A 12,151-nucleotide genomic window follows, 5' to 3' on the forward strand; every position below is an offset into this window, starting at 1 on the left:
AACAGATATCACCACCAGGTAACGAGTATGATATGGACATTTTAAGAGGAGAGGTAGAAAAAGCAATAGGACCGCTAAACACAACAAGAGCTTTGATAATGATAACATTACTGGAGAAATGATTAAATATGGTGGCAAAAGTATTACAGAAATGCACCAACTATGTAATATAGTATGGAAAGAAGGAAAAATGCCAGAGGTGAAATCAATATTAGCGACATTATACAAGAAAGGAAATAAGCTAGAATGTAAAAATTATAGAACAGTTGCCTTGACAAGTCACCTTGGTAAGGGGATGATGATGATATTGACAGAAAGATGCAATTGGAACCATACCTTGCAGATGAGCAAGCAGGATTTAGGAAAGATAGAACTATAATTCAACTGATTTTGACAATGTGGTTAATAGCAGAGAAAGCTAGGAGAAAAAACAAAAACATACATGCTTGCTTTGTTGATTTTCAGAAGGCATTTGACATATCTACCAGAAAGTGACATTAGCAGTACTAGAATTCTATGGAATTGACAAAAAACTAATAGCCATATTAAAAGATGTTTATAAGAATGCAGTTGCAGCAGTTAGAATAGGTGATGATTTGGGGAAATGGTTTAAAACAAGCAGAGGTACTAGACAGGGGGACCCAATGTTGCCAAGCATTTTCATTGCACATTTAGAAAGAGCAATGGATAAAATGAAGGAAGATGCAAAAGGAATATCAGTGCATGAGATGAGAATTAACAATCTGAGGTTTGCAGATAACATTGCATTATTGAAGAAGGCAAAAGAGAACTACACAAAACATTGAAACTGTTAAATGAGGAAGGGAAAAGATTTGGACTTGTTATGAACTTGGAAAAAACAAAGACAATGGTATTTGGTAAGAAGAACATGAAACAAAAGATACAAGTGGATGGAATTAATATAGAAAATGTAGAACAATTCACATATTTAGGAAGTAAAATGACATATGATTTGGACTGTAAAAAAGAAATAAAGATCAGGATTGCAAAGGGAAGAACAAATCTGAAGGCCATATATAACATCTGGAAAAATAAAGTGATCAGCCTGCAAACAAAATTAAGTGGAAATATGCATGTTTAGCGGTGTACTATATGGATCTGAAACATGGGTAATAAATAAGGAATCAAGAAAAAGAATTTTGGTATTTGAAAGAAACTTGTTACAGGAAGATTCTAAGAATAGAATGGGTACAGAAATTCACAAATGAAGAGCTCTATCAGAAGATACAACCAAAGGAGAATTGAATGCAGAAGATTATAAAACACAAGCTGCAATTATTTGGACACATCTGCAGAATGAATGAGGACCAGAAGATAAAGACATTCATGTTTGGTATTATGGATGATGTAAACAGAAGAGATAAACCATACAGTGAATAGAAGATAAAGACATTCATGTTTGGTATTATGGATGATGTAAACAGAAGAGATAAACCATACAGTGAATAGATAGACGACATAAAGGACTGGTGTGAAATGGTTGTGCAGAAACTGCGACACCGTGCATTGGACAAAGAAAGGCAGAAGAAGATAGTGAAGGAGGCATCGACACCAACAGGCAGTGAGCCCATGGTTTGTGATGATGATTACATCCCTCCCATTGAGCTGTTCATTCCTTTCTCACCTCTCTCTGACACTTTCCTTCGCTTTGTTCTTCTACTTACCTGCCTTCATCTTATCTTTCCATCCTTTTGCTCCCACACTCTATCAACTTTCCTTCATTTCATTTCTTTCCTTGGTTCTCCCATTCTCTCTTCCATAACTCTCTCTCTCTCTCTTTCACACACACACTCACTCCTACTCTTGTCTACCTCATATCATTTAGCATTCCTAGTCTCCTAATTTTTTCCTTCAAACTTCTGAACTCATTTTTCATACCTTCCACTTCTTCTCTCAGTATCTCTATCTCTTTCTCTCTCCATGTATTCTACCCTTATTCGAAATTCACTTACCAATTCAATATCATCCTCCAAATCTGGGACACATATTTCCTAATATTACATCCAACTCCATGTCATGCTTACTTCTTCACTCTTGATCACACCATTGATATCTAGCTGCTGGCACTCATGCGGTGCACCAGAAACGAGTGATTACTGGCAGCTAGATATGGGTATCGTGATCAAGAGTAAAGATGGCAAGCATGACATGGAATTGGATGTACCGAAGCCTGGAATACTTATATCGATATCATCCAGCTCTTCCCATTGTCTATGTTTTATGCAGACATGCACCTCCACCATCTCTTACCCGTCACATTTTTAACTGCTGCAAGCTGCTAAGCATACTACCAAATCTGATAGGATACTGTGTAGAAAGTTATCCTTGAATGGTGGCAGGCTAGGATGCTAACATATCAGCACCTAACTGACATATTTGATTTGAAAGTTATAGTGGTGAGAAAGTGTGCTGAAAATACTATGAAAGCGAGGGTCAAAAGTGCATGTCTGGTCACAAAATTGAAATGGTGGACAGAACTGAGAATATGCATGAAATTGTGTATGATGTAATGACAAATAAGATTGAAAGAGAGGTTAAAAGTAACATCATTGAGAGAGAGAATAAAAGTGTTGATAAAAAAAATAGTAGTTTGACAGATGTAAAAAATGAAGAGTTGGCTGAAATGATGGAGATAGCTCAGTTATGTGGAATGATACAAAGGATGAAGCGGGAGCTGCAACAAATGCAGAAAGGTTTGGTGAGTGTGTCAGCTGATATCAGAAAGAAAGAAAGAAAGAAGTGCAAGATAAGAGAAACGAGTGTTTGACTAAGAGAGAAAAGAGAAGGGAAAATTAAGGAGCGAATCTTAATTTATGTGAAGCGAATCTTGTACCATAGTACAAGATTCGCTTCACATAAATCTTGTATGTACAAGAATTATGTATGTACAAGATTTATGTGAAGATGCTAGGGAATTGTCAATGGCCTTGACCACATTGTTCAATCTAAGTCTTAGTTCTGGGTTAATCGCAAGGGGATGGAAAGAGGGGAAAAATAGTTCCATTGCAGAAAGGAATCTCCAAGACTGATGTAGCAAATTACTGACCAATCAGCATATCAGGAGTTGTCAAGGTACTGGAGAAATTAGTAGTAGTAGTAGTAGTACGGGCAACTCCAAGGAGTCCTTAGAACAAGAAAAAGAACAACTATTCAACATTCACACAGTATCTGTCATACCTCGCCTTGAACTCATTTACAGTCATGGCGCCATCAACAGACTCTGGCAGCTTATTCCACTTATTCACCACTCTCCAAGTAAAAAACCACCTAGCTCTAACACCCTTGCTAACCACACTCTTGCCCAGCTTCCATAGATGGCCCCTAGTCCACCCACCACCAGTCCTACTCTCAAAAATATCTTCTGAATTAATCTTATAGAAATTCTTCAGTGACTTGAATGTCTCAATGATATCACCCCTTTTCTGCCTATCAACCAATTTCTGCAACCCACAAATCTTCAACCTGTTCTCATAAGGTTCATTCCATAGACCTGCTATCATCTTGGTCACTCGTCTCTGGATCCTCTCCACCTCCTCCCCATCAGGAAGAAACCCTGGCACCCATAACTGGGCACAATAATCTAGATGGGGTCTTATCAAGGCTCGATACAGAGGAACAATAACTTGTTTGTCTCTGTTCATTAAAGTGTTTTTCAGCAACCAAGTGATTTGATGAGCTGATTTTGCCACTTTTGCAATGTGTCCTCTAAACTTCAACTCCCTATCCACCAACACTCCCAAATCCCTTGCCTCATCAATCTCCTGGAGTACAGTTCCACTAGTGTGGTATACTGTTGCTAATCTTTTCCCCCCCAAAATACATAACCTTACATTTTGCCACATTAAATAGACATCCATTCTCCTTAGCCCAGCCCTCCAAACTATCCAAATCATCCCGTAAAATTTGGACATCCTGTGCATTCACTATTGCGCTACTCAACTTTGCATCATCAGCAAACAAATGAACACTTCTTCTCAGATCTTTTCCTATATCGTTAATGAACAGATTGAACAGTAGTAGTCCAAGAACAGAACCCTGTGGCACATGACTAGTCACAGGCTGTCTTTTGGACTCTACTCCTGAATAAACCACTCTCTGATATCTCTCCATCAACCACCCTCCTATCCATCTCACCAACCCTATATCCATCCCCCTTATGCTGCAGTTTACTGATTAGAATTCCATGGGGTATCCTGTCAAAGGCCTTAGCAAGATCCATTAGAATCACTGTAAACCCATTACCGTTATCCAGTTCAGCCATCACTGTGTTATAAAACGTGAGCAAGTTACTGAGGCATGATCTACCCTTCACAAAATCATGCTGTCCTCCATACAGTATCCCATTTTCATCTATCCAAACCTGTATTTTTCTCTTGACTATTTTCGGCAAGACCTTGACAACGATTCCTGATATACTGATCGGTTGGTAATTTACAACAGCAATCTTGGAACCTCCTTTATGCAGTGGAACTATTTTCCCCTCTTTCCACTCCCTCGGGACTAACCCAGATCCAAGATTCAAATTAAACAAAATGGTCATGGGCAATGACAATTCTTTAGCTGCTTCACATACAACACGAGCTGGTATACCATCCAATCCCACAAATGTATTGACATTCAGGTTTTGTAATAGACTATTCACCTCCACTCCCATATAAGTTGTTGGTTCCTTCATTCCTCCAATGTCACCACCTGGATGATATACTCTTGCAAAGTGCTCGCTCAGTAATTCCACTATATCAACTGATTTGGTTACCTCCCTACCATTTTGCATTCTTTAAAATCATTCTACCATATACATTTTTTCTTTTACTTGCAACATATTGAAAAAATTGTTTGGGATTCTCTTTAGCCTGCATGGCTAATTTTCTTTCGTAATCCGCTTTTGCTTTTTTTACCACACTCGTTACCCTTCTGGCCTGCGCTTTATATTGTTCATGTGTCTTCAGGTCACCTTTCTCCTTAAATTCTCTCTACAGTTGTTTCTTTTTTTTTTTTGTAGCTGAAGCTTAATGGTGTTATTCATCCTTTTAACCTCTACTTGATTTACTATTCAGACTTTAGGTACACAGTCAGCCATTGCCTCCTGCAAACACTCCTTAACCACCTCCCATGTACTATCAACATCCAGCCCTTGCAGTTTTACATGCCATGGCAGGCACTGAACCAAGCAAACTCCTAAGCTTGTCATACTTATCAGCCCGGTAATTCCACATGCACCCTGTCTTAATTGTAAATTCCACACCTTTAGCCACCTCCCAAGTTAAAACCCTATGATCACTCTCACCAGTTGGTGACAACGTGGTCATATTCGTTACAGCCACATTCTCAGATACATTTACTAGGTCAAGCACTCTGTAACCTCTAGTATTTTCCATTACATGCTGTCGCAGATAGTTATCTCTTAATTACTGCATAAAATCCAATTCCTTCTTCCCATGTGTCCTCTCCTCCTTCCAATCAATGTTACCATAGTTGAAATCCCCCATAATAATTACACTCCTTCCACTCATTGCTTCTATTTGCTTATGCATACTATCTCCATCATCTATTCCATCACCTGGTCTATAGCAGCACCCAATTGTATATTTTGTTCTGCTAGCCTCAATCTCACACCAAATAACCTAAAGTGTGCTTTTTTCTCTATCCTGCAGTTCATCTTCTATTCTCCTTGGTTGCAGTTCATCAGCTATCATCAATAACACTCCTACCCCCATTTTATTCTTCCTGTCCCTCCTGAACAAACTATCCCTCCCATTCAATCCCACTAGCTATATCATCTTCTGTCAGCCATGTTTCTTTAATGCCAATAACCTGTGGCCTGGAAGTGCCAACCAAGGCCAAAAATTCTTCTTTCTTGTTCCTAATACTCCTGGCATTAGTATACATGAAATGCAGAAGCCTGTTAGTCCCACCCCTATTTTGATGCCTGATACTAACTATCCCATTCTGATTTGTTGTCTTTCGTACTTTCTCAGACATATTATACACATTCATACACTCAACTGCCTCCCTAAAGTCTGCATATCCCCCCCCCCCCCTTAATAAATCTAGTTTCCCTAATCCTGCACTTTCACATCCACTTCATTCAACAACACTTTTTCACGTCTCCGCACACCAAATCCATTCAAATGCAAACCATCCATCTTATATAAATCCTTTTGCCCATCAAACTCACTCCACACGTCCACAAACTCCACACCACTCCTGCATAACCTGCGCATAGATTCATTTGCAATTTTGGTCCTCCTCATCTCTTTTCTGTCATACCATGGTAACAGACTCATTATAACTCTCTCACTCTTTTCTTTTACTATCTCTAGTAATTCCTTCAAGTCCTCTCTCATAGCCATTTTATCTCCATTTAAGTCATTCGTTCCTGCCACTACTATCATTTCTTTCATCCTCTGCTTTTGCACTCTGATAGACTCACTTACATCCTTAATTTTTGCACCCGGTAAGTACGATTTTACCACACTCTTATCTATTATACCTCTTACTAAAGAATCTCCGTACAACACTCACTCCTTCATTTTTCTTACACTCACGATCATACTCTTATTTTTCTTATCATACTTTTGCCTTTTATTAGTTGATGCACTTGGTAAACAGTTTTGCAAACACTCCACCTGTCGCTTCACCCTGTATTATCACTCCGTGCAACCGTGCAATCTCATTCATTGCAACTAACTCATAATTTTTATTATCTGTTAAACCATTCACTCGTTCTGTATTTTTACCTTCATTCTCACTTTCAACGGCGCTCTCAAAGCTATCTGGTACCGCATCACAAATTCCTATCATATCTCTATTTTCTACATTCTGACTTTCAACAACGATATCACTCTCACGACCTGAAACACACTTTAAATCCTCACTTTCCTTACACTTTCTGCACACATTCATTCCACCATCATTATCCAATCCAACCGCTCTCCTCAAAGCATACATCTCGCAGACGTTACACTGAATAAACTCCCTTATGTTAAAATTTTTGAACAAAGATGCCGATTTGGACGCCATTGTTTTCCTTCTTATCAGTGTCATATGCACGCTCTCTATCGTATCTTATCAAAATACTAATTGAAAATAATGCCAAAAACACACAAAAATCACACAGACATGCTAATGTAAGACTCAAGCAATATTGCCAATTATTATTCAGAATAACACTTATCTTTTCAGGAACTCTCTACAAACTGTATACACCATGTAGCCCTCTAGCCAAAAAATCAGTGGTCAAACTGTAAACAGTAAACTGCAGCACATAGGGATGGATGTAGGGTTGGTGAGGTGAATAAGAGTGTAGTTGATGGAGAGATATCAGAGAGTAGTTTATTCAGGGATAGAGTCCAGAAGAAGGCCTGTGACTAGTGGCGTGCTACAGGACTCTGTTCTTTGGCTGCTACTGTTTAATTTGTACACATTAATGATATAGGAAAGGATCAATGTACCAATTAAATAGTAGCAGCGAAAGAACAGAGCCCTGCAGCACACCACTAGTCACAGGCCTTCTTCTGGACTCTGTTCCTGAATAAACTCCTCTCTGATATCTCTCCATCAACCACCCTCTTATCCACCTCACCAACCCTACATCCATCCCCATGTTCTGCAGTTTACTGTTTAGAATTCCATGTATTATCCTGTTAAAAGCCTTAGCAAAGTCTAGCAGTATTACTGTAAACCCATTACCTTTATTCAACTCGGTTGTCACTGTATTACAAAACGTTACAAAACAAAACTGTTTAGTTGTTTGCTGATGATTCCAAGTTGGGTAGAGCAATAGTTAATACAGATTATGTTAAAATTTTGCAGGATGATTTGGACAGACTGGCAGTTGCAAAGGAGAATGGATGTCAGTTTTATTTGGCAAAGTGTAATGTTATGCATTTTGGGGTGAAAAGATAGCCAGCTATATACCACATTGATGGAACTGTACTCCAGGAAATTGATGAAGCCAGAGATTTGGGTACGTTAGTGGATAGGGAGTTAAAGTTTAGAGGACACATAACAAAATTGGCTAAAGCAGCTGATCAGATTATTTTATTACTGAAGAATACCTTGACAAGCAGAGACAACCAGGTTATTATACCTCTTTATAGAGCCTTCATAAGACCCCCATCTTGACTATGGCACACAGATCTGGTCATTAGGGTTTCTTCGTGATTTGGAAGAGGCAGAGAAGATCCAGAGTCAAGTGACCCAGATGGTAGTAGGTCTATGAAATGAACCTTACAAGAGCAGGTTGAAGATCTGTGGGTTACAGACAGGCAGAAAAGGGGTGATATGATTGTGCATACAAATTACTGAAAGGTTGTTATTTTTACAGGATTAATTCAGAGAAAATTTTTCAGTACAGGTTTGGTGTTGGGAGAACTAGGGGCTATCCTTGGAAACTAAGTAAGAGTGTAGTTAGCAAGGGTGTTAGAACTAGGATTTTTTCTTGGAGTGTGATGAATGTGTGGAATAGATCACCAGGGTCTGTTATGGGTGCCATGACTGTGAATGAGTTCAAAGCAAAGTATGATAGATACTGTGCAAAATGTTGGATAGTGCTTGACATGATGTTTAGGGCCTCCCTTGACGAGTCTAAGTACTCCATGGAGCAGCTTGTAATAATAATAATATGTGGCCACCATTATTGAAAGACAAAGACAAGAGACCTTAAATGCCTTTTTTTTTTTTTCATTTGTAAAATCTTTAGATAGTATTTTTGAGTTATTTTATTTAATTCGTAAACTATTTTTAAAAGTTTTCTTCATTATCCTGTAATACTGTATAATCTGAGCATCTGCATATAGCAGTGTCTTAACAACAGTTCTCTTGCTTAACTGATTACCTTATTTTATTATTGCTGTTTTTCATATTTTTATAATTTGATCATTAATTAATACTGAATGGACATGAAGACATACTATTACCCTATCTTTCACCTTAATTATGCTCACTTCTGTTCATTTATTACCTGATTCTAACTTCTTATTTTTGTGTCTTCACATAAACTTTATGTAGTAGTACTAAATGGATATTCTTGTTTTTTTATTATACCTTATTTTTATCTGTGCACTTTTATCAAAAGCTTTCTCATAATATATGAAGGCTACATTTACAAATTAATTATTGCTTATATTTTTATTTATTTATTTATTTTTTTTAAAAATATTTTTGCAGTTGAATGTATTACTGATGAACACTGCCCAGACAACAGAGCTTGTGCTCCAGAGAATTACTGCTTTGGTAAGTCATGTTATTACCAAGTGAAGGTTTAGCCAATCTAAAAAAGTAGAGAATGTTATTATAGGGATTCTTCTGTTATCACTGTATGAGATCATATTATTAAATCTAACTCTCATATCCCAACTCAATTACATGCTATTAAGGTAGTTATGCATCAAGTACATGATACATCAGAATCTTCTGGCAAGGTTTAGGCATATTTTCCCAATAGAGGCCAGTTTCATCTACATTGAAAATTTGGCAGTAATCGTAATCATTTTCTTCAATAATTTTCTGCAGCTCAGCAGGAAATGTAGATACATCATCTTCATTGGCACTTGCAGCTTTACCTGTTATTTTCACATTGTTTAGTCCAGCACTAGATTTAAAATTTTCAAGCCAGCTTTGCTAGCTATGAATTTTGAATTGTTTTTTTTATGTTTATTCTCTTTAAGTCTTGAAAACAGGTTTAGAGCTTTAGCTATGATATTATAGGCACTAATTGGAATTCTCTTTTGATTACAGTCTTCCAGCCAAATAATCAACAGATCTTCCATTTCAACCATTATAACACTCTGGTTACATGTGCATTGCATCTTGCAGATGTTGATGCAACTTTACCTTGCTTGCAATAGTCATCAGCTTTGGATAAAATAGTTCGTATTATAGACTCGTTAAAACCAAATTCGCTTCCGATCTTGCGTTTACTTCATTGTTAAACATGTTTAAATCTTTTAATTATATCAAGTTTTGTATCTAAGGTCCATATTTATGAATTTAGGGACCCAAAACACACGTGTTGAAATGATTATTTTACTTATTATTAATGAAATAACACGACGTTTCGACCCCTGTATTGAGGTCATCATCAGAAAGATACATGTGTATAGGAAACCAAGCTACATGCTCTCGCACTCTATGAAGGTAAATTAAATCTACGCTGTTAATTAATCTTTTTCTTAGCCTGACCTCTAGTGATAAAAATAAATAAAAAAAATAGTAATTAATAAATAAAAAACAATAATAAATATAATAATAATAATAAAAATTAATTTAAAAAAATGACCTGGTTGTGGGATTGCTCTTATTCTTCGACATGATTAATGACCTGTAAAATTTATGAAGAATGTAATTTGTAAATACATACAGCAGAACAACTGGAGCTTGTAATACACCCATTCTTAATGCTGGCAGCGAAGTAATTGGCTGGCACTCAGACTCTGGGAGCACGACTGTGGGAGGAATGATGTCATCATGCTCACACCACGAGGCATGCATGTTTTTTGCGTGGTAAATCTAAAGGTGCATTAATCAAAACTTGCTGTGCATATCAAGGGATTGTTGCAATTAATTTCTGCACATTAATCAAATCCTGTGTTAAGCAAAACTGCATTAAGCAAAGAATACCTGTATATATATTAACTTTTATAGGATTTGTGAAAATTTCATTTTATTTTTAAAAAGATAACATGAAAATTTTCTTATGCCAAGTAGAGTATCTAGCTTTGTTTGAATTGATATTATGACATATCTAGTTAAACTATTTATTTTAAAAAATTGTAAAAAAGGTGAAATAAAATTACTAAATATATGAAGAGCCAAAGACTTCAATTCGGTGACATATAACTTATTTAAGTTAAGGGATATTACATCCCATATTGTTTCTTAGCCAAATAAGAAACTCAGAGAGTTTCATGCCGAATATAGAAACTATATAAAGTTCGGCGATTCCAAGCGTAAGCAAATACCTGGATAGTGCAACAACTGACCTTTAAGGTAGTGCAAGCTGAGGCAACTCATAGCAAAGGTGGAGCAAGCTCCACCAAATTGTCGCTGAATTGAAGCCTTTGGCTCTTCATATATTTAGTAATTTATTAGGACACCTCTTGGCAATTCTCATAGAAGGGATGTAAGTTCTGTTTGCTACAAACTTGGTATTATTAACTAGGTCTACCTACTCACTGATGAGACCTCAATAAAGGTTGAAACCGGTATGGGTAGTGACCTTCTCTCATAATGTAGAACAGTAATACAGCTCCTAGGAACTAAGTTCACATTATGTGTAAATATCAAGAATAGTGATCGGAGCTTGCTCCACCTTTGCTATGAGTTGCCTCAGCTTGCACTACCTTAAGGGTCAGTTGCTTGCTGCACTATCCAGGTATTTGCTTACGCTTGGAATCGCCGAGCTTTATATAGTTTCTATATTCGGCATGAAACTCTTTGAGTTTCTTATTTGGCTAAGAAACAATATGGGATGTAATATCCCTTAACTTAAATAAGTGAAATAAAATTGTTAACAATCTAAATAATATTTAATCATTTTAGTTCTTTCAATCATTATCTTATATTTTATTGATTATAAACACAAAGTGATAAATGATTATTTATAGTAATCATTTTTGTATATTACACTTGGAAAATGTGTGTATGTGTAGAGAGAGAGAGAGAGAGAGAGATTATTAAAGTTATATTGTCAATATTACGTGTGTCAAGACTTAAGTGCTGTGAAGAATTCATGTTAGAAGTTTAATGGAATATACTGAGAAAGGATTAAAACTAATTTTAATACTTCCAATATTTCATCTCCGTCACAGAGAAATCTTCAAGGATTACAAAAACTTTTTGTAACAACACACACACACACATTGAAATTAAAATTAGTTTTAATTCTTTCTCAGTGCTGTTAATATTCCATTAAACCTCTAACATGAATTCTTCACAGCACTTAAGCCTAAACACACATATTCTGATCATTCATGGAGAAATAGCACACAAAGCAAAACAATACGGTAAGTCGAAACTACGCTTATCGAGGCTATTAAATTGGCTGGCCTTTTTAAAAAGATGTCAGGACGCAAGAGTTATTCCTAACTGTGTTAGGCTTAAAACCAAATTTAAATCTAATAAAGCC

At 36.7% G+C, this 12,151-nt stretch overlaps 1 protein-coding gene across 1 annotated transcript in view; it reads left to right on the forward strand.

Moving 5' to 3' along the window:
• The window catches only part of LOC150101923 (uncharacterized), a 1,001,066-nt gene that overhangs the window by 463,778 nt on the left and 525,137 nt on the right, over nucleotides 1-12,151 (forward strand). Inside the window, exon 64 of the mRNA XM_090399931.1 lies at nucleotides 9,193-9,258. Coding sequence (XP_090256057.1) covers nucleotides 9,193-9,258 — 66 coding nt within the window. The remainder of the gene's footprint in view (nucleotides 1-9,192; nucleotides 9,259-12,151) is intronic.

This window comes from Typopeltis vanoorti, chromosome 11, assembly GCF_054136105.1.
Source record: "Typopeltis vanoorti isolate ZY-2024b chromosome 11, IOZ_Tvanoo_1.0, whole genome shotgun sequence".
NCBI classification, from domain to species: Eukaryota; Metazoa; Arthropoda; class Arachnida; order Uropygi; family Thelyphonidae; genus Typopeltis; species Typopeltis vanoorti.